Below are 23247 nucleotides of genomic sequence, written 5' to 3' on the forward strand. Positions count from 1 at the left end.
CCGGATTTCCACCCAATGCTCAGACCCTCCCCCGGCTCAAGTTTGAGGCCCAGGAAAGAGCAGGCTTCAAGGGCTGCTTTCACTCAGACTAAGATGTCTGGGCAGAAGACCATAGCTGTGATGTCCCTCCGCAACAGGGCCCCCCCAGGATAGGACAGCTGGAGCTCACAGTGTGGTGGGGCCTCACTGGGCCCATAGTGCCTGCAAGTGGAGGTGGTAATACCCAGCCATGACACACCTTCCCCCCACCCCTGAGGGGGCTCTTGGGCTTGTCCAGATGAGTTCAGGGAGCTCATAATGACTGATCAGGTGGAGCCAGAGCCAGAGCCAGAGCCAGAGCCAGAGAACTGTCTGAGAATGCAGGCTGCTGGGGACTGGTGCAGGAGCGCCACAAACATTCCCAGCTTACCCCCTGCTCCCATTACTACTATTGTTTTTAAATTAAATCATAGCTGTGTACATTAATGCATTTATGGGGTACAATGTGCTGGTTTTATATACAGTTTGAAATACTTACAAGAAACTGGTTAACATAGCCTTCACTGCACTTTCTTAATTACTGTGTTAACACATTTATACTCTACACTTAGTAGATTTGACATGTACCCTTGTAAAATGCACCTTAGGTGAGGTCCCACTGATGACCATCCCTCCCTCCTCTTCTTCCCCCTTCATCTTGGGCTGTAGTTGAGTTATAGCTTCCATATAAAAGTGTGGGTGATTATATATTGGTTTCATAGTAGAGCTGAGTATATTGGATACTTTTTCTTCCATTCTTGAGATACTTTGCTAAGAAGAATATGTTCCAGCTCCATCCATGTAAACATAAAAGAGGTAAAGTCTTCATCTTTTTTAAGGCTGCATAATATTCCATGGTGTACATATACCACAATTTATTAGTCCATTCGTGGGTCAGTGGGCACTTGAGCTTCTTCCATGACTTGGCAATTATGAACTGGGCTGCAATAAACATTCTGGTGCAAATATCTTTGTTGTTAAGTGATTTTTGGTCTTCTGGATGTATACCTAGTAGAGGAATTCTAGTGCAAATATCTTTGTTGTAAAGTGATTTTTGGTTTTCTGGATATACACCTAGTAGAGGAATTGCAGGATCGCATGGCAGGTCTATTTTTAGATCCCTAAGTGTTCTCCAAACATCTTTCCAAAAGAACCATATTAGTTTGCATGCCCACCAGCAATGCAGAAATGTTCCCTTTTCTCCACATCCACGCCAGCATCTATAGTTTTGGGATTTTGTGATGTGGGCTACTCTTATTGGAGTTAGATGATATCTCAAAGTAGTTTTGATTTGCATTTCTCTGATGATTAAGGATGATGAGCATTTTTCATGTGTCTGTAGGCTGTGTGCCTGTCTTCTTCAGAGAAGTTTCTATTCAAATCTCTTGCCCACATGAGATGGGATCACTTGTTCTTTTCTTGTTAACACATTTGAATTTTCTATGGATTCTGGTTATTATACCTTTAAGGCTATAAACCCTGGGGGACCCCATCACGATGGATCACCTGGGGATTCCTGGTGTTACACCACTTATATTTTTTTCTTGTTTATTCTTTTATTCGTGATTCACTTTGCCTCATTTTAATAGTTCAAAAAAATTGGCAGCAATTAAAAAACTTAGAATAGTTACAGATAAAGTAAAAATAGCTTTTATTTTGCTAAATCATTTGAAAATAAATTGCAAAGCTGATGCCCCATCACCGTGGAAGAACTAGGTGTGTATTTCCTACAACTGGAACATTCTCCTATGTAACTACAACACGGCTGTCCACATCAGAAGTTCACACAGACGCCTCTAATCATCAGACCCGATGCAAGGGGTGCCAGTTGTCCAGAGGTTCTAGTTCAGGATCACCTGCCTCACTTAGTTGTGGTCTCCCCTGAGTCTCCTTCACCCTGGATCACTTCTCAGGGTATCCTTCATTTCTGCAGATCTTGGCACTTCAAAGATTACAGGTCAGGGATTCTGGATTCTGCCTGTAATCCAGGTTTCTCTGTTTCTTCACAAGAGCCCGGACTGTGTTGTGCTGAGTCCTCCTTGTGCCATCCTACCAGGTCGTGAGGGCCACAGATGGTCCTGTCACTGGCATGTGGATGTGGGTTGCCCCTAGAGGTCATCTGCTGGGCCTTGGCCCTGCAGAATCCCTCAGTCCCCCTTTGAAATTTGGTGGGAGGACACAGATGCGCAGTCCTAACTAAACCTTTAGGCGGTTTTTATAATAATATCACTATGGATTCTTGGTTTGCTATTAATATTTTATTCCAAGGGGTTATAATCCATCAGTGCAATTATGTGGGTGCTCAAATACACGTTGATTTGGTCAGTGTGACTATTTCAGCAGGATCTATGTCCTAATGACATCTTCTCATCGTTTTCGAGGACACTTCCTTGCTTCCTGGTACAAGAAGATGGTCCAAATTCACACTCAAATTTGCATCTTTATTTTCATCTCTTTTTCTTTCTCTACATCTATCTATCTATCTCAATACTTACAGAAAACTTTGAGTTTAGTGGTACCTCCAATTTTAATCCAACCCCACAAAATTCATTCTGTTTGTAAATACTTTCACCAACAATGAAAAACTTCCTTTCCTTTCACCTTCAAGTCTCCCTGGGTGTAAGCAATCTCCCACCTTTGTGGCTGCCCTCCCCTAAGGTTTCCCTCTTCGCCCTGCCTGGCTCTGACACCCCGGCTATGGCCCTTTGCACCCTCCTATGCTCCACCCCACTGCAGGTGACTCCCTTGCTTTGCCCCCACCTAATGGCTTTAGGATGAAAGTTTTATGAAGGGAAGGGTAAGGAAGTGGGAGAGGAATGTTTTAAACATGTACGGTTTGACTGTGTCTACACATATGCACACACATATCATTATCTGTACATAAGCTCCTGGGTGGCATTCTCAGACATCCGAGGTCACTGTCCTGCCCTGAGAGCCACGCTGCTGTGCTTGGCGGCTAAGTTCTTCTGGAAGTTGCTTGTTGATCCTTGTCACACAGTATGCACCAATGAAGAGCCAGGCAAGCAGATGGTTGGACAAGATAATAAGCAGCATGGAGGAGACAAGACGGAGTTAGAACCTACACCCTCAGAGACAAAGACCCTCCCATTAGAAATGGGGCGCACGTCCCTTCCCCGAGTCAGGGAATGGAGAGGTCAACACTGGAGAGAGATGAGCCGCTTAGGAGTCAGATATCAATGCTAGGAAGAAGGAAGGGCAAGGTCAAGGGGAACCCTCGCAGCCCAGAGTTCAGAGTCATATCTCCTCTCCTTAATGGAACACTCTGGTATTTGAACAGCTAAACAGAAGGGGATCCACAGTAATGACAGTACAAAGGCTAAGTATCAGGTACCAGTGTACTAGCAAGGCTTTCTTCTCATACAAAATTTAGATCAGGGTCGTTGTATTTCAAACTGAAAAACCAGCAAATATTTATCAGACACTTACCATATATTGCTTCTGTGAAAGGCACTGTAGAGACCCTAAGGTGACTCTTATGCTCTTGTAACTTCTTCCCATTCATCCATCTTCGTCCAGCGATATACCCATCCACCTCTTTCCCTCCCTCCATAGATCAATACACTCACTCATTCATCCACCCATCCATGTTGTTTGTACATCTATCCAACCATCCATTCATCAATCTTCTGTCCAAGCATCTGTCCATCCATCCACCCACCTGTCCATCCATTCATCCATCTATTCATCCATCCATCCTTCTACCCATCTATTCATCCACACATCCGTCTATCCATTCATCCATCCACCTGTCCATCCATCTACTGTCCATCCACAATACACTCACTCATTCATCCACCCATCCATGTTGTTTGTACATCTATCCAACCATCCATTCATCAATCTGCTGTCCAAGCATCTGTCCATCCATCCACCCACCTGTCCATCCATCCATCCTTCTACCCATCTATTCATCCACACATCCGTCTATCCTTTCATCCATCCACCTGTCCATCCATCTACTGTCCATCCATTATCCATATATCCATCCATCTATCTTTCCACCCATCTATTCATCCATCTATCCATCCATTCATCCACCTGCCCATCTATCCATCCATCCATCCACCTGTCTATCAAACCACCCATCCATCTACTCACCCTTCCATTCATCTATTCACTCACCCATCCATCCATGTACCCATGCACACATCTATTTATCCACCGACCCATGCATCCATTTGTTTGTCCATCTGTCCATCTACCCATGTCTATCTATTGTCTGTCTGTCCATCCACCCATCCATTCATCCATCCATCCATCATCTCCTCATTCCCAGTTCTGTGCTAAGGCCAAAGCATGGAGTTGGGCCATACACCACATGGAGCCTTATGGCTGGACATGGGCAGCATTGATTGGGTGGCAGACTCAGCTGGGAAGAGGTGAGGGAGGAGAGCCTGGAGCAGCAAACTTTCTCCACTCCAGTTCTGGTGTTGAGCATGGGAGCCAGGTGAGTGACTAAGAACCTTCTCTGTAACCTGGGAGACGGCAGAGAGGTTCCAGTTCTAACCTGGGGCAAGTGGAGCATCATGATGTCCTTCCCTACTTGCTTCTAGCTATTTTCACATGATTTAGGGAGGATCCTGGTTCTGTTCTGGCCCCTAAACACCATAGCTATGCCCTGCCCCAGTGCTTCTGGGAGCCTCAGTGTTGAAGGTAGGCAGAGAACATGGGCTCAGTGGCTCCTAAGGCTCCCCTGGGGAATGACAGGAATGGCACAGCAGTGATTATGTCTGGGCATTAGACACAGAACACCACACTCAAAGGGACCAAGTCAGTGGCCAGTGATAATAACTTAGAGGTTTCTCTTCTGCCTCTCACTTTGACACCACTTCTTTTAAACTGGCCATTCAGGCATTTACCCTTGAACTTCCAAAGGCCCACACCTTATTGCACTATTTATACTTCCAGGTTCCCTTCTCTCTCTACTTTCACTGTCCCTCCCTGTTCCACCTGACTCTTCATTTCTGCCTCCTATGATCTGGGGTTGGAAGACTGTCCTCCTGACTTATGGTACCTCTCTACCCAGGATCTGTTAGCAAACATCTTTCAACTTGTTTCCTACTGTGGTATATACTAAATTTGTGTCTTCCACTAGAAGGAAGGAAGGGACCAGGGCCCACTCCAGGGCAGGTGCCAAGGAGAACACGGGGATAGGCTCCAATATCAGAGTAAAGGTCTGGCAAGAATAAACTAGACACGGATCCAACAAGAGGACATCTGCTGGTACAAACACTTTCCCTAGGTGAGGAACCCTGGTCACAGGTGGGACAATAAGGCAAGTGGCTGTCTGCCAGGTTAAAGAAGTAACCATGAAAAACACCCATGTCCAGCTCCCTTTCATCTCCCATTAGGGCAGGGTTGTTAGTCACTCTGGTATAGGAGCCCCAAATTTGTTGGGATGGATATAGAGGTTAGACATGTCCATGATGCTGATGAGCTGTGAATGCCTTACGAATGCCTCTCCCACACAGCCCTGTGCCATTGGGAAGGAACCCCTGCCTGTGCTGGTCTGTAGATTTCCTTTGTGCAACTGTGCATTGTTGCTGCGGGGTGTTGCCCTGTCATTCTAGACCAAACTGTCAGATTCCCCTGCACTGTCTGACCAGTGGTCCCCAGCGTGGGGCAGGAGTGTTTTTCCTGACGCCTTCCATAGAGACACCCCGGGGTCAAGTATGAATGTTATTGTTTGGTACACAGTGCACAGGCAAAGTCTCCATGGCAAGCTGAGAAAAGCTAACAGGGACATGGTGTTCTACCCCCACTTTTTGGACAAAACCTGGGCACTGGTATTGGTCCTCAGAGCCCAGGACCGTAAGTCAGAGGTACTGTAAGTCAGGAGGACAGTCTTCCAGGAGAGCCTCCCAGTTAGTGCTGTTTGGAGAAGCCAGCTGTAGGCCACATGATGTTGGTGTTGGGACCAGAGGATCAGTTTGAAGTAAGCCCTAATCCATGAAAGAGCTGATGTTGTACCTGAACAGGTACACTCTGCCAGAGTGAGCCCTCCTGCCCCTTACTTTGCTGCAACTCCTTGTTCTGTCATCCCTCGTCACTAACCCCATGGCATGTCATGAGTCTGATCCCTGGCACCGTGTGGCTAAGATTCGAATGGGCAAATATAAATGTCCTGAACACCTGTCCCCTGTTCCCCAAAGACACCATAAACATTACTTAGACAAATGCAGAGCTCTGAGGAAGCTGCAGGAGCTGGACCCCGTGCAGCTGCTGACCAATATGCACAGCTCCAGTGATGTGTCCCAGGGCTCAGGAGCCAACCTGAACGATAATTTTAAAAAATTGATTGTGCTGGTGGATACTGCCCCTGATCCCTCCAAAGTTGATTAGGACACTGTGAAATTGGAGTCAGCAGCACATGAATCTGGGAAAAGGTGATATCCTCCTCTTCAGGTGTTTGCAGTAACAAAACCAAGCAACCCAAGATAATCAACAGGACTGAGACACAGGAGCCACACATGGAGAGCTTCTGCTCACCACGGAGCCCGCCTCCTACCCCTAGGAGGAGCCACGTGGAGAGCTCTGCTCACCACAGAAGCCGCCTCCTACCACTAGGAGCTCCTTCCTTATCAGCCAGCGACAGAAACTAAGAACCTTAGGCATTAAGGAAAGAAATAGGAAACTGGAACTTCACTGAGCGAACACCAGGTCTACCAAACATAATGCTAGCTGCCCTGCTAGCTACTTAATGACTTATGAACAAACAGGGAGGAAATAAAAGACATAAATAGTTATATGGATTATATATATATATATACACACACAATATTTTAATATATAACACAGATAAATTATGTATAGGTATTTATAATTTCCTTAATTTGAACCAATTAGAAATTTAAAATCCATATGCTAATTTATATACTGAAGAATTTATATAATGAAAAAGATTACCAAGGGCACTGACTGGCTTTTATGCCTCTTACAACATAGGTTCTAATCTAATCTAATCTAATCTAATCATAACATTTGTTAAAATGCACTAATTCACAAAAACTCATGAACTTCATACTAGGGATCAAATTTTAGTTATATCTGGTACCCCACTATATTTAATTACTCAACGCATATAATCTTGAGAAGGTCGCTAAATAGAAAATAGAAAAAGTGAGTATGCCTTACTTTACCTGCAGCCTTCCCTACAGCTCCCCATAGTCATACACCCATTGCTGGAAATATCCTATGTTAGACAGAGATGCTGACGTATAATTAAAAGGAAAGTTTTTGATACTTGCAAACTGGCTTGATGCAAAGGGACCTCATGAAACCCCAGTTATGATAGTTAAGATGGCCTGATATAAGTTACAGCACAGCATCCACAATAAAAATTATTATGTAAAACCTAATAAAGGGGTGATTATCAACACTCTTCTCCATTTAACAGCATGATTTTTTTTTTCCTGTTCTCAACTCTGGGCAAAAAAGGGATGCCACCTGGTGATTGATTACTACAACCTCTATGCTGTGGTCCTGTCATCCAGCAGAGCCCCATACCCAAGACCTCATATCATTAAATTCCTGATTCTATTCAATAACTAGTCAATATTTTGTGGTGATAGATTTGGCTAATACATTTTGTTCAGTGCCGAATTTCAACAGCCTGTCATTTGCAGTTTCTTCCATCTCCTAAGGGACAAAACGCACCTTGTCCAGGCTACCCCCGGGAGCCCTCCCAACTTTGTCTTCACAGACAGAACTGCAGATGAGATCCGCCTTCTCTGGAGCACAGCATGCCATGACTCTGAGAATGTCCCCTTCCAAGGAGACGGATTTGACACAATCATTAAGAACATCTAAGCCTAATACTGTGTGGTGGCAACATAATTCCCCAGTTACTAATTTTACTTCTAAATTAAAATCAGCACGAACTTTTGTGAGTGTCCTCAAAATTTCTCGTAGAGGCTCTGGTCACTGTTGTAATGCCTTCTGTAATCTCTGGGTTATCAAAAATGGCCATCAGTTGACCTGGAGCTTCTGATGCAAGAAATTGTCCCCCTGGACCTCTTGCTAGACACCATTAAAACAAAAGGTGACAGGCTACCTACCTGGCTGTCTCACAGGCCCTGAGGCTGTCCATCAGAAACAGCCTCCCATGGAGCTCCACACCCTAAGACAGGATGAAACTAAACCTGACCTCTGGAATAGTCACCTACAGGAGGAGGTGACTTCCCTGTGCTCAGCGCCTTGCCAGATGCCAGGGTGTTGGAGGTGGTCGCCCGTCCCAGACTACTGGCCACCCGGAGAGCCCCTGGTGATTCCCGGAGTGAACAGTAACGGGAGTGTCAGACCCCGTGGACAGCAGTGCTGACCGTCCTACGTGGTGGAGCTTGGTGGAATGTTGCCGTTTCCCATCACTTAGCTAAGATGTGCCTGCTAAACAACAGGATCCAAGAAACAACACGTTGGCCAAACTTTGGGCAGTCCTCTGAGCACTGGGTGCCCTGGCCAACAAATAACATCATCTTCACCTTTGTTATAAACGATTAGGTTGTTACCTAAAAATTATCCCTCTTGAGGTAAAAAAACTGTGGGACTCTCTAACCTCACAAATCACCATCACAGGTCACACACATCAAGGCCATCATGCAAGGCCCTGCTAGGACATTTCTTATTCTTGACAGATTTATAGACATTGCTGATAATAACAAAAGTACACATTCCATTTACAATACTGAGAATGCCCAACTCTTGAGAGGAGATTCACCAAAACTTTCATGTCCTTGGTAGGTCCCCAATAACTGGGAGATACAGTAATGTCTTCAAACAAATACACCTCCAAAGTTCTTTCTCCCAGGCCTTAATTTGTTTTTTAATGATTTTTTTCCCCTCCGGAGGCAGCCTTAGTCACTCTGGGGTGTTGAGTGCCATACTGTCATAGCTCACAGCAACCTCAAACTCTTGGGTTCAAGTGATCCTCCTGCCTCAGTCTCCCGAGTAGCTGGGACTACAGGTACCTGCCACAACGCACAGCTATGTTTTAGAGATGGGGTCTCTCTCTTGCTCAGCTGATCTCAAACTCCTGAGCCCAAGCAATTTACCCTCCTCGGCCTCCCAGAGTGTTGGTATTACAGGCATGAGCCACCATGCCCAGCCTATATTTTTAAATAAATTTTTGACCTTACTCTCATTCCATAAAGGCTGGAGGCTGGATCGAGGGAGGAGACACACTCCTGGGACAGTCCCATGGGCCAGGCAGCTGCCTACCTCACGTGGGGCCCATTTGGACCTAAATCTCCACCCCAAACAAAGCCTGTCAGGTGAAGCTGTGCACTGCTGTGTCAATTGTGGGTCTTATTCTCCTGGTGTGGTGCTTTCATTGGTTTATATATAATCTAGAGGCCCGAGGCTTACAGAAAACTGTGGCTTCACCCGAGCACAGCAAATGCAGAGGCTCACATCAGATGGAGTGGGTACTCACTTGAAAAGATTGCCACATCTCAGATGACATGGCCGTGGCCTACAATCTCACCACTGGAGATGACATTGCTTTGGACATCTCCCCAGCCTCAGACCTTGACATTGGAGATGATTTTGCCCCTTGCACTAAACCTCCACTCTAGAGCACCCCTGGACTGCCTCTCCAGAGGCACACGTGGTCAAGGGACATGTGTTTTTCTTCCTGAACTTACTCTTTGCTCATCCCATGATCCTGGTACCCTCCCTGCCCTCTGTTCAAACACACACCCCCACACTTCCATATCTGAAGGGATGTCTGGCCAAGTACAAGCCGACCCAAAAACCGTGGTTCAAATGCTATAGGTAATTCATGACCTCACGTGGGTTTACTACAACATTCCTTCCCTCACTCTGGGTAAAGGGATTGATCTGTTTACCTGACTCAACCTCACAAAGTGGCCTGAATGGCTGCCCTCAACATTTCAGATCACAGTGGATGAGTCTGTCCTGCCTGTCTATATAATTATGCTCATCAGATGCCTTGCTAGGTGTCTACCCAGGTTTCCCTGGTAGCCTTTAATGTCCCCACTATCAAATAGTACCTGTCACTATGCGCGAGGTCAGTGCCTAGGCATCCCGGGGTCCCTGGTAGTAGGAACAACGCAGGAAAGGCTGCAGCGGGGCACTGATGGAAGTAGGACACCATAGCCGCTGGCTAGAGATGAGAACCTGGTGGGATCTCTCCCACCTAGCAGGCCAGCCTCCCCACTTTCCTTCAGGGTCCTTCATTTTACTTATTTATGTATTTATTGCAGTTTTTGGCTGGGGCCGGGTTTGAACCCGCCACCTCCAGTATATGGGGCTGGCGCCCTACTCCTTGAGCCACAGTGCCACCCCCGCAGTGCCCTTTAAACCGACTCTTCTGGTGGCTTCGTTCTCTCTCTCTCTTTGCGCAACTCTTCATTCCAGCCTCACGTGGCCCTGGGTGGGGCCCTGCCCTCCCAAGCCATTGTGCCCTACCTCTGTGCCCAGGGTCTGTAAGTAAAAATCTTTAACCATTTCAAGTGTGGGCCTTCCCCTGAGAGAGCCAGGGGCTTGCCTCAGGCTGGGTCCCCCTGGCCCCGATGTTGGTGAAAACAGAAGGTCGGGCTCCAGCACCAGAGTGATGGCCTGGCAGGAAAAAACTAGGCACAGGTCAGACAAGATCCACCAGGGTGTCTGCCAATATAAACAAAGTTTTGGTGTGTGGGACTCCCCGGTCCTGGGCAGGACAACTAGACGTTAGGCCTTTGCCAGGTGAATGACGTGTCCTGTGAAAGGTTGGCTGTGAATACCCACAGCTACGCCCCTGGACTTCCCAGCAGGGCGGGGTGGTGCCGCTCTGGGGCTGAAACCCCCACTTAGCTGGGGGCTCTCAAAGGGAGAGGTGGATGAGATCACGTCTGGGACCACACTTTGGAGCCGTGACCTGCATGTGTGAGTTACTGTAGCCAGAGTCCAGTGGTGGAAACCAGCTCCAGGAAAACAGAAATTCATTCCCGCTTTTTACCCCCAGGCTTCACATTCTCTTCCTGTGAGCGTGAGGAGAAAAGGCCAGATCTGGGACTGGGAACAGAATCTGGCCTCTGGGCAAAGCACAGTCCAGAGAGTCAGTGTTTACTGCAGAGACGGCTGATACGCGGGATCATGGCTTCATCTTCAAAGACGCGCTGGCCTGGAGCCCTTCCTCACGTGCCCAGTGCCACGCATGCTGGCTTCTCCAGGACAACCCCCCCCACCTCCCGGTGTGCACCTGAGGAAGGACAGCCGTCTTCCTGGTGAAAACCCCTCCAGGAAGGGGGGGGGAAGTGCCCTGAGCCGAGGCTGGACTGGGAAGCCCCTCCTGGCAGGACTGGGGAACAGTGGCAGACAATGACTTGGTTGCAGCTTAAGCTGCAGCTTCAACCCTCAGAGACCACCCTCAGAAAGAGCCCCTGTCCCAGCCAGTGAAGCCAGTGTGGGGGCGGCAGTGTGGGGACAGGCCTTGCAGAAGGGAAGCCCCCCAGCCACACAGTCGGGGTCTTGCATGCAGCCTCCTGGGCCATCCCCTCCTCCAGGTGGGGTGACCATACCTCCCTTTTGCTTGGACTTTTGAGTGGTTAACGTCCACTTTCTCATTCCAAAACAAACCAGTTAGGACAATAAATTACAGTCCCTTCATCTATGGGGACATAGTTACCAATTCTTGGTATAACTTTCATTTGAATACCCAAGTGCTTGCGTGCCTGGACAAATATGCAGGGGCACAGAGTCAGCTGGCACACGCGTCCTCCACTGCAGGCAAGAGGCAGTCTCATCTTTGCTTTCCTCTTCCCAGTGGGTCCCTGAGATACCTCCAGGGTGGCATGCGGGGGGCTCCTTGCCACAGCTGCGAGGGTCTCCCCAAGCACAGACCTCATGGGCAGCCCTTCTGAGTGGTGTGACTTGTCCCATGTCCAGGCAGCCCTGCTCTGCAGAGGGGGACTCAGGAGGCCGACAGGGGGCCCTGCCCAGACGGAGGCCTTCACAACAGACCGTCCAGAGGCACAGTGTGGACCGGCAGTGGCTGTGTCAAGAGCTACGGCCTGGGAAGCCAGAGTGGAAGGAGCAGGTCCCCCTGGAACCCTGAAGAGACTGAATAGGTGTTGGGCTCTGAAAGGAGCTTCTCAGCAGTGACCAGTGTGGCCTGAGGGAGAAGACTCGTTTTTCTGCTTGGAATCAATAAGTTGAGGTCATTCTTATAATGACCATTTATTGATCATCTGCAGAGGGTCTAGCACTACACTGTGCGTGCACACTCACTGCTATGGGTGCACACAGTGGGATAAAGCTGGAGTCTTCACATAGGACAATTAGGGAAGGCTCCGACTTGAGAATCGCTCACAGGTAAAGTGTCAGCTTTGGTCTTATTTTCATTTAGAAATGTCTTTAAGATTGCAAGAGGGACTTTACCTAACAATTGCAATCAGTGTAACCTGCCTTATTGTACCCTCAATGAATCCCCAACAATAAAATAAAAAAAAAATGTCTTTAAATATCCAACCTGGATCCCACACCTGCAGAGTGAAGACACTTTGCTGGAACAGAGGCCTTTTCTGCTCAGGGTGCCAATGAACGTCACAGGGCCCTAAGGAACATGCACAGGACGCCTCCTCCCCACGCAGGGCTGCCCATGGCCTGGGACTGCCAGACTATGGTGTGGGCACTGCCCAGGGATGAAATGCCACTTGCTTTTGACTCAGAAGACTGAAATTTATGCCTCTCAGGCTGGGTGTTAGGAAATCATTTAAGATTGCAGCTATTCCTGAAAAAGGCCAGTAAGAAAGGAACGCAGTGAACGCATTGCCGGTGAGAAGGCAGGGCAGGGGGCAGGTAAGGACAGCTGGGAGCTGGGACGGAAGGTGCCCCACCCCGCAGCTCAGCTCTGCTCCCCTCAGCTGCTGTGTAATTTGTCTTAGCAAACAGAAAACAAGCATGAGGTTCTTTTAAAAGGTAAAAGGACGCAGAAGATCATTTCCAGCAAATAATCATATTGTTGATTCCCACTCCTGACACCTGCTTCGCACATGCAGAGGGTGTGGTGAGTGTTCCCACTCTGAGTTCAGAGTCTGGCTCTGTCTCCAGGGACTGGGGGACACAGGGAACGAGCCTGCGCTGGGCCTTCACAGCACATGCTGCAGGCGGCAGGTGTGCCCACCCCAGGCTTAAGCACGACACAGTCTTAATAAACATTACTTCTGTGGGGTAAGAGAGCCCTTTGAAGCACTTTGAACTCTGATTTCACCACCCCACACCCACAGCTTCCGAGCATGTGGTGCTCTGTTCTCAGGGTGGCAAGACCTTCCCTCCCCTGCCTGCCTCTTTGCCACATGGCAGTGCCCCTCCATCTGTCCAGAGACAGAGCCTTTCTCTCCACCTTGAGGCTGGTTAGGCTGTGTGACTTGCTCTGGCCCTGGACGCGAGTGGATGTGATACAAGAAGCCTCTGCTTGGGGTGCACCTGCACCCTGAGAGCTGCCCAGGCCTGTGTTGCCTCTGCAAGGACAGAGGTGCTGCGTCTTCATTGCTGTCTCCCCAGCCCACAGGGGTGGCCTGTTTCAGGCTGACCCACTGCTGAGGTTTTGTAGACTTCATTGTATGTGAGGGTTATAGAGCCCAGTTAAAAGAGGAGACAATAATTAGAAAAGATTTTGACTTCTTGGCTCCTGCATTTATCTTTTGTGATCTTGGAACAGTCACTTAATCCCCTCGGGGCTCAGTTTTCCAGTCTGTGAAGGGGGCACTCCAGGCTTGCAGGTGTAGAGTGCCCATACAGGGCCTGAGCCTGGTGCCACTGTCCCCTTCCCCGCCCCGTGCCCCTTTTCTTAAATGGGAACATGCCCACCCCATCCTTGGTTGTCTGGTTTTCCCTCTCGTGATTCTTTTCTCCTGTGACATGGCCACCAGAACTGCGGATTCCAGATCCAGGGGACTGCACTGTCACAGGATGGGTCAATATCTGGGTCATCACAGAGATTCACAAAGGGACCTCAATCCTTTAGTCAGATTATGGTTAATCGCTCAGATCCTACCATTTGATGCTTTGTAAGTAAGTATTTTCACTGGCATTTTTTAATAACAAAAGAAATTCATGCTCATTATAAAAAGAAAAAAAATACAGAAATGTAAAGAGTGAAAAGCAAGACCATCTCGTGGGAAACGGACTAAAAACAGAAAATGGTTGTGTAAGGGGACAAGTTTCACGGAGCCTGGGGACCATCATCGTGAGTGGTCCCCTGCTCCCAGCAGCTCCTAAGATACCCCCATGTGCATTCTGGGGGCAGGGACTTTGTGCTTATCTATGCGTGCAGACCATGGTCCCCAGGACCCATGACCCATGATCCAGGATCTCCCACTCAGGAGCCCTGAATGCCGGAGAAGTTGGGACCCACGACCGAGAAGCCTCTCCTGGGGGTGGGGAAGAAGCACCTGGGGGTACCCAAAAGGGAGGAAAAGGGTGGGCAGGTCATGTGAGAGAACAAAAAGGCCAGTCTTGGGGGAGCGGCCTGACAGAGCCAAACAGTCTTGGCTTCCTTCTGTAATTTACCTGCTGTCATGGGGACTGCCCAGTGAAGGCTGCAGAGTCTGGGCCAGACAAACCCGAGCCCTGTGTGGGAGGGTCATGGGGGAAGGATTTGAGCCCCTGGAACCATTTAAAATCCATTCAAAGTTCACGAGAGCTTGGACACCATGCCAGACAGAGCTTCCTGGCCCCAATCTGTGCAGGTGACGGAGGAGGGGTGCTCCTGTGGCCCAGGTGTGAGTCCCCACCCACAATGGGCTGCTGTCTGGCCCTCGCCACTCCCCACTCCGCCCCATCCGTGGGAGGAGGGCACCCATGGCTCTGACATCCAGCTCCCCACACCTGGCCTGTGTCACAGCAAGGGGCACTCAGACGACCAGGTCATGTCTTGGGAAAAAAATAACATCTTCTACCCACTACTGTTTGCCCCTGACTTGGGAGCATTTTCATCATTATAACCAAGATGATGGGAGGGGACATTGCAAGGTCTTCAGGAGTCCAGAGAGGAGGGGAGGGCGTCAGAGCACAGGCAGAGTGCGGCAGCTGTGACCGGACAGACAGAGGAAGTCTTAGAAGGTCCCCACCATCAGCTCAAGGCCCTTGGCTCCCTCCTCCGCTCTGCGCTTAAGGTGTGAGGGTAGGAGAAGGGATGGAGAGAATAAGAAGGCTGCCATCTGTCATCCAGGAGGCCCTTGCTGTTGTGACTTGTAAGGGGGAGACAGGGGTAAGATGCCCCAGGTCCCCTCTGCCCCATTCACATCTGAACCCCCAAGAGGCCCAGGGATCAGGCACCAGGGGCCAGAGCCATAGCCCTAGAAGTCAGGCAGGCTGACCAAGCACAGACTGTGGGCCCAGCTGCTCCCGGACAGGGCACTCTGGGAATGTGTATGTGGTGACGGTTACCCATTGTCATTGTCACTACTGCGACTGTCTTTCCTTTCCTCCCACTGGGCAGAGACACGGGGACTGCATGCAGCCTGCCAGAACCTATGGGATGTCTGCCGTGTGGCAGGAGCTGGAGAGGCAACAGAAGAAAAGATGTCAAGGGGCAGGGAACCTGTGCCCTCAGGGCCACACGTGGCCCTCCTGATCCCCGACTGCAGCCTCTCACTGAATCCAGGTTCTTTATTAAAAGGATGTGTTCTGTAAAACTTGGATTCTGTCAAAAGGCTGCGCACAAGGATCCGGAAGGCCACAGGTGGCTCCAAGTCCCTGTGTTCCCCACCTGTGCTGGAAAGCAGAGTTTCCAGGAGTCTGCAGTCTTCAGAATGCCTGTCCTCAAATATCCTAAGCAAGACAGACTGCCGGCGATGACATGCCACCCCATGAAAACACGACGACAACAGAACCTTACAGGAATTGTGCACTTGGGTGTATGGCTTTCTGAGGGTCTCATCTTTGGATATTGTCCCAGGTGCTGCTGGTCTGGGGGCTCTGTTGGAGCCCGTCCCGCAGCTGGGGGCCACCAGGCCCCACTGTGGTGGGCCGGTGAGCACCCGATTGGCTGCTGAGAGCCTGGCGGTAACCCAGAGCTGCACCTGTTCTCTGGTCCCTCCATGGGGCTCTTTGGTGTCAATCCTCACATTTGCCCACGTTTGGCGAGACCTTCTAGAAGCAACTGTTTTTCTTCCAGGTTCAAAACAGTGTGAGCCCCAGAATACATCATGGCCAGGGCCTCCACGGCTGCCTCATTTGACCACATTCTTCATTCCATATGTAGGTCACTACGGAAGTTTTGAGACAGACTCTGTTATGTTCCGTTATTTCACTTCCGAGAAACATAGTCAACAGCGTCCTTTCTGATTCAACTTGCTTGTCTCATTGGTGTTGCTGTGAGGGCTTCCTTTGTATTCATGTGGATTTTATGTTCCTCAATTTTTGTGCATCTCAAAACTTTATTAATGACTTATGTATTTATTTGCGGAAAAACCCAAACTCAGCAGCCCAGGCCTGCAGAGCCTGGCTTGGCAATGGCAGTGTGTGGGAACGACCACCCTCACGCGCCACCCCCGGAGTTGGCTGTGTCTTGCGCCCCCACCATGGCCTGCCACTGTCCACTCTGCATGGCGAGGTCTGAGGAAGAAGACCTGGGGACAGCCTGGGAGCTCTGCCTGTGAAATGCCTGTGGGGGCTGTGCACACTTCCCCCAGTGTCTGAGTGGTGCCCACAGCCCTCTGCGTGTCCATGTTTGGAATCTAACGCTCAAGAGACGGAGGCATTCTGTCTTCCACAGCTCAGGGAGGAGCCTCCAGGCTCTGCCCACAACCACCCGCCATGCCGCCAGCAGCCCTGGTTGGCCAGCAGCTCAAGGTGACCTCTAGAGAGAGCATGGAGTGCACTTACCCACCACCCGTGCCTCCGTTCTTGCCGAAGTGTGTGCGTGGCTCGCTGGAGGCCAGCTTCAGCAGCTCTGTCCACTCCCGCTCCCATTCCTCCTCTGTGTACACCAGCCCTGACTGGCACAAAGGGGAGCAGCAGGGTGGGGATGGGCCCCATGTCCTCACCCTCCCCACTGGGATAGGCCTGCCCAGCTTTGTCAAACTCACCAGAACACTCTTTAGCATGCTGGGCACACCTGTCAGCGGCCACTGCCTCCCCCAGCCCCCTTGATATGGACAATATGTTTTTAGAAACCATAATCCTAATTTCAGAGCTGTTTGGAGTCTACCCACCAACAAGGGTCATTCCCATGCTGTGGGAATGCACCAAAACTCCTGGGCATCCCCTAGCTCAAGGCTGACCATTGAAAAGTTGACAGGGATATGGGGACAATTTCGGTCAGAAAGAAGCAAAGTCTTTACCTGGGCAAAGTGCTAAGATTTACCATGGCTAGTGATGACTGAGGTTTTCTTTGGACTGAGCTCACACATGGGGGCTGGGGCCCTGGGCTGCGCTGACGGTGGGGAACCATGGACTTCATAGTTCAAGCTGGGGCACTTCTGTGGGTGAAGGAGGGCAACTTGCATAACTGTGCCTTCAGGGGGTGTACACGGATGAGTGGTTGAACCACTGGGCATCTTCATCGTTGGGCCTTAGGGTCACTCGCTGGACTCCAGCAGGGCCTGAGGTGGGACCTGGAGAGTGTCAAGGCCCCAACCAGGCAGCAGGTACCAACCTCTTTGTTCTGTTGCGTCTGCTGCCATCTCCACCTCCGCTTCAGGGCTTCCCTTTCAGCTCCTGTCCTCATCATGGTGTATAGAGCTTTCCGCAACACCAGGTCCCGGTCATGAAACCCCCACATTCCTGTAGTCAGGATGTGGGGAGCAGGGGAGAGAAAGGACACAAGGAGGGGACAAGCAATAGATGACTCAAGCTACCCTGACCTGCTGGGCTGGTGTCCCATGTCTGCACGCACAAAGCTGTCTCTTTCATCCGCTGTTCATTTTATCACTAGCTCATAATTCCCCTCTATTTTAGCTCTTCCTGAGAGACCTAATGGTTACCATCTATGTCTCACATCGGGGAGACTTTTGCAGATGTGTCCCCACATACGGCCATTAGCATCCTAGTTTCTGCCACATCTGATGTTGGCAGTCCTGGGGCATCTCAGCTTCCAGAGTGTCAGTGGACATCACTGCACACATCTGGCCCAGGAAGACAGCCCCATTATCTTTGAGCATGTGCCCTGGATGGCTCAGATGTGGTCAAGAAACCCAAACCATGCGTGCAGTGCTGAAGAGAGGGGCAGCTCTGGCCACAGGGAACTATCCATTCATTCATTCACCCCATTCATTCACCCCATTCATTCATTCTCAGCAGTGACCAGGACACACTTAGCTCCTAAAATCTCATGGAACACACTTTGTGAGGAATGAGGCAGCCGTTAAGTTAATACACAGCCTCTGCTTCTGGGAGAGTTGGAGTGGTGTAAATGGAGACTTCATCCCTTGGAGTGAAGCCTCAAACAGGTGAGAGAGGGAGCTGAGTGGCTGTCCCAGGCATGAGGAAAGGCTGGGGCCAGGCCTAGATGCACTTGAGAAAAGGCAGGCGGGATGGGGGAGAGGTGGGGCTTGGTTGGAACCTGGGAAAGGCTGCAGAAGAGGGGCCTTTCTCTGGAGCTGCCTGCTGGATTTAGGGCTCATGTTGACTATGTACGCTTGGATGTCCAATAAGCAAGGGCTGCTGTGGGCCTCCTGGCAAGCGAGGCTTTTTCCTTTCTCTACAATGATGGGGGAAGGTTGTGGCCATTGCTGTTCCCTGCTTAGGTCAGTTTCAGCTGCCTTCTGGGACTCCTTGGGTAGTCTTGGCTTCTGAAGGGAGGGTCTCTGTGTCCTATATGTGTCTGCCTGCAGACCTGACCCAGTCATTTCCATGTGTGTCCCTGATCCTAGCTCAACGGCAGGCCTGGCCAGCAGTTTCCAACAAGCACTGCTGGTGAATGGCACATGGCCACTTTGGGCAGTCCTGGTCATGGGGAGTTTCGGTTTGTGAGCACAAAATGCAAACCAAGCACTGGGATAAAAGGCATAGCCAGTTAGGAGCTCTGGGCTCATTGCTGTGTGGGGCTTCTCAGGGTAGCTGTGGCCTGGCCTCTCCTACAGGAGGACCGAGGCCAGCCTGAGGGATGCTCTCCCCTTCCAGGCAGGCCTGGCTTGCTTGTGCTCACAGGGACAACGCCTGCCATGAGAGGACAGTGCAGTGTGCAGTGTGGATCCACCCCTGTGGGCTGACGGGGACAGCATCTTAAGAACAAAGGCGTTTCCACACCTGAGAGCAACAAGATTTTTTCTTTTGGTAAAATAAGTTCTATATTAGGGGAATTATAAGAATTAACGATTATGACAAAATACAATCTAACTACTAAAATCATGTTCAGAGAATAACAATAGCATGGAAAATTCTCAATTAAATTTTAAAGGGAAAATGTTGGCTTCCAACTGTGAACGCAGTAAGATCATCATTTCACTTGAAGAACGGACCAAAGCTTGGAACAATAGGCCACACTGGTAGAAGTGGCACAGCTTGGGGGTGAAATTCTTGACTTTCATTTCCCTACCTGATGAGCATGGAGCACCTTTGTAATGCCAGCAAGCAGACCCTGCTCCTTTTGATGCGAGAGGAAGCAGGCGAGCGGCTATCTCTGCCCTTCTCACGGCACAGGTCCTGCCTGTGGAGTGTTCCTCTGGCCCTCAGGCAGCCTTCTCCTCTTGGCCCTGCTGGGACCTTCCCAGACTCTGGTAGGTGTTCCTTTAAGCCCTTTATAGTCTCCTCTCAGTCCAAAGATAGGCCTAGGGACTGGCCCTGGCTCTGGGTCACAGATCAAATTAAGTCCACATTGCCTGGGGAATCACATTTGATGGATGAGGACCACGTCCTTGTTTGAGGGTCCTGTCTCCTGGAGAGACTCCACCCTTTAGGGCTGAGGAAGAGCAGCTAGCCCAACTAGCCCTGATGTCACCTGTCAAAACTGTCTCACCCTTATACCTTAAGGCCCGGCCTATGAAGGGAAAATTGAGCTTGAAGAAAATCTACTGTGACCCCTCAATCCAAATATTGCCATCCTCGCCTCCTGGTGTAGTTTTTTGTGACCGGGACACTCACGTCTCCAATGGAAGAGGTTGCTGACTCTCTGCTGAATGTTCCAACTGTGCTGATTTCTCCTGTGATTTACCCAAGCAGTACCTTCGTCTGTGTCCCGGTCAGGGCTGGGAGATACTCCTCTGAGCACCCCACATACAACAGTGAGCCCAGAGCTTATAACCTGTTGTACCTTTTGTGCCCAACCCCATTACTGGCTGCTGCCATGAAAGTAGCTCCACATCTTCCCAGCCTCATGCACCACTCTCCAAACTTCCTGCTTGGACTGCCCCTAGCTCAGCCCTGCCTCCGAACACCCTGTGCTCTCCTGCCTTTATGCTTAATGCATGTGGTCTCCCCACCTGGGAAGTATTCTTTTCTATTCTCCTAAATCTTCAAATCTCAGTAAAGGTCCCACCTCCTCCAGAAAGGCCTCTTTGGTTGCTCCAGGCCATGGTTTCTAGTTCCCAACCCTGAAGCTCAGGGTCAAGCCCTCCTCCTTTCAGGACACACCTCTTCTCATGTATGCCCTGTCCCTCCATCGAGTGTGAGCTACTTGACAAAAAGGTCAGGATTGTTGTGCTCCGTGTCTTAGGGACTCTTCCAGATGACATGGGTGGTTCTACTTTGCATATGTCTGCCCTTTAATAATGCATTGAGCAGTCTGGAGCCCTGCCACTATCTATCTGTGCTGTGGAGCTTACCCAGAGAGGCGGCATGTAAAAGGCAGTTCCCATCCCCTGTAGTGGCCAGAGGAAGAAGCCGTTTACAGCTCGTGCACACAGTGGACCACCAGTTGAGGCGACCTGGAACAGAAGCTCCCTTTAGAACAGAATTCCAGAAAAGACAGGAATCATCGGGAGTGCATTTGCTAAACAGGTACAAACATCAGTGAAATACTTTCTAGAGGATTTCAGGAGAAAGGCAGAGCATGATAGCTACTTTTTTTCTCAAATAAAATACAGATTTCTCTTCCCCCGAAGATAAGGAATGGTCAAATTCTCCTTTCACTTAGCAAGAGGATTAAGAAACTCAAAACCAACCCCTTGGTTTGCTCCTTGAGTCTTGTAACATATTTTACAAAAATTATACAATTTCTTTGAATACTGTTTCTCCTCTTGAAAGTTATTTTTTCCTTCAATCATCCTTTTTTTGATGCATACATACCTTTGAAAGTACAGTTTACATTTCATTTAATACATCAAAACCATTATAGCTTCTTAGGTGTAGTCATGTTACATTTCGTTAACACTTCATTTATTTCTAGGAAGACAGAATAGAGGTAGTTTTCCCTATTCTTCCTACTAAGTACAACTACAACCCCCAGCCATTATGTATAAAATAATAGAGGAAGCCCCTGAAGAGTTAAGAGAAGGCGGTGGACTGGCTGGAGCGATGGGACCTGAGAAACAACATAATGGGATGGTCCCTTGTTTCTTTTTTGCCCTGCATATCTCAGACTAGATACCAGAGAGACTGGCAACCTAGAAATACCTGTGAGAGCAGATAGAAAAAAAAAAAAAAAGGAAAATGAAAAGCATGTTCCCTCTAGACAGAATACCTGGAAAAGGGTAGCTAAGCGAGACTAGAAGAGCTTAGACATTAACCACTCTATTCCAGTCAAACACTAAAGAAAAAAATTATAGCCTCACCACCATCCCTGCCAAGAAGGCCTGGAAGGGAGCCCAGACTTCTGTTCTTGTTGGCTGTAACAAGGTGTTCACTGCTGCCTCCCCCACTGCCTGGGCAATGTCAGAGAAGGCTTAGTGCAGAACCAGGACTTCTACCCTGCCAGGAGGTAACAAGTACCTCACCCACCCTCTGTCAGCAGAGGACATAAAAGGATCCTGGACTTTCACACTCATCGAGTGGTAATGACACTACCCACCTCCTCTCAGCTAGGGTGGTATCATCAGAGGCCCAGGTAGGAACCTGCAATTCTTCCTCTTCCCAGTAGTACCAAGAGCCCATCCTGTACCAGACAGCATCTGAATCACAGCACAAAACCTGTACTTCCACTCTCCTCTGGAAGATGTGAGGCAATGGTTCCTGCATCTACCAGAGTGATATCAGAGGAGGTCTGCTAAAATACAAGATTTAAATAAGATCCAGAGTCCTATAACTTAATACTCAATATGTACCCTTTTTAATAAAAAAATCACTTATACCAATAACTGGGAAAATTTCACATGGAATAAGAAAAGACAATCAATAGACAAAAAAAACCTGATGTTAGAATTATCTGACTGAGGTTTAAAAGCAGTCATATTAAAATTCTTCAACTAGGAATTACAAGCATGCTTGAAACAAATGAAAAAATAGAAAATGTCAGTAAAGAAATAGAAAGTTTCACTAAAACAGGAGAAGATACAAGTAAAAACCAAATGAAAATTTTGTAATTGAAAAATACAATAACTGAGTTTAAAAACTTAATGGACATATTCCAAAGAAGAGTGGTGAGAAAAGAAGAAATAATCAGTGAATATAAAAGCAGAATGTAAGAAATTATCCAATTTGTGTAATAAAAAGAAATTAGACTAAAGCAAATAAACACTAACACCCACAACTTCAGGAACATGTGGGACTACAACAAAAAATCTGATATTCATATCACTGGAGTCTCACAAGCAAGGAGAAATAGAGTGGAGTTAAAAAGTATTCAAAGAAATAATCACCAAAAATTTCCCATTTCTTACAAACAAACAAACAAATAGATTCAAGAAGCTGAGAAAACCCAAAACAGAAAAAACACATGGAAATTCATGCCAAAATATATATAATCAAACTTCTGAAAACAGAAGACAAAGAAAAGCTTTAAAAAGTGACAAAGAGAAAAAAATACTCTACTTACATAGTATATGGGAAAAACAACTCGAAAGACAATGGACTTTTCATATTTAAAAACTCCCATAAAACTAGGAATAGAATCGAACCTCCACAACTTGATAATAAAAATCTATAAAAACCATACAGTTAACATAACAATTAACAGTGAAAGACTGAATGCTTTACCCCAGGATTCAGAAAAAGGCAAGATAACCCATTTTCACTGTTGCTATTCAGCACAATACTAGGAGTCCTAGCCAGCAGAATAAGTCAAGAAAAAGAAATAAAATCTGTATTCACATATCAGAAAAGAATAATGAACACTATCCTTATTTTCAGATGCCATGATAGCATACACAGAAAATCATAAGGAGGTTA

General features: G+C 48.5%; 1 protein-coding gene across 3 annotated transcripts in view; it reads right to left on the bottom strand.

Moving 5' to 3' along the window:
- OTUD7A (OTU deubiquitinase 7A) overlaps positions 1-23247 on the bottom strand; it is a 315275-nt gene that overhangs the window by 20984 nt on the left and 271044 nt on the right. For all 3 annotated transcript variants that reach the window (XM_053581980.1, XM_053581982.1, XM_053581981.1), the window contains exons 7-9: positions 20748-20849; positions 17642-17769; positions 16870-16982 (exon numbers count right to left, since the gene is read on the bottom strand). In XM_053581980.1, coding sequence (XP_053437955.1) covers positions 16870-16982; positions 17642-17769; positions 20748-20849 — 343 coding nt within the window. The remainder of the gene's footprint in view (positions 1-16869; positions 16983-17641; positions 17770-20747; positions 20850-23247) is intronic.

Source organism: Nycticebus coucang, chromosome 2 (assembly GCF_027406575.1).
Source record: "Nycticebus coucang isolate mNycCou1 chromosome 2, mNycCou1.pri, whole genome shotgun sequence".
Classification (NCBI taxonomy): Eukaryota; Metazoa; Chordata; class Mammalia; order Primates; family Lorisidae; genus Nycticebus; species Nycticebus coucang.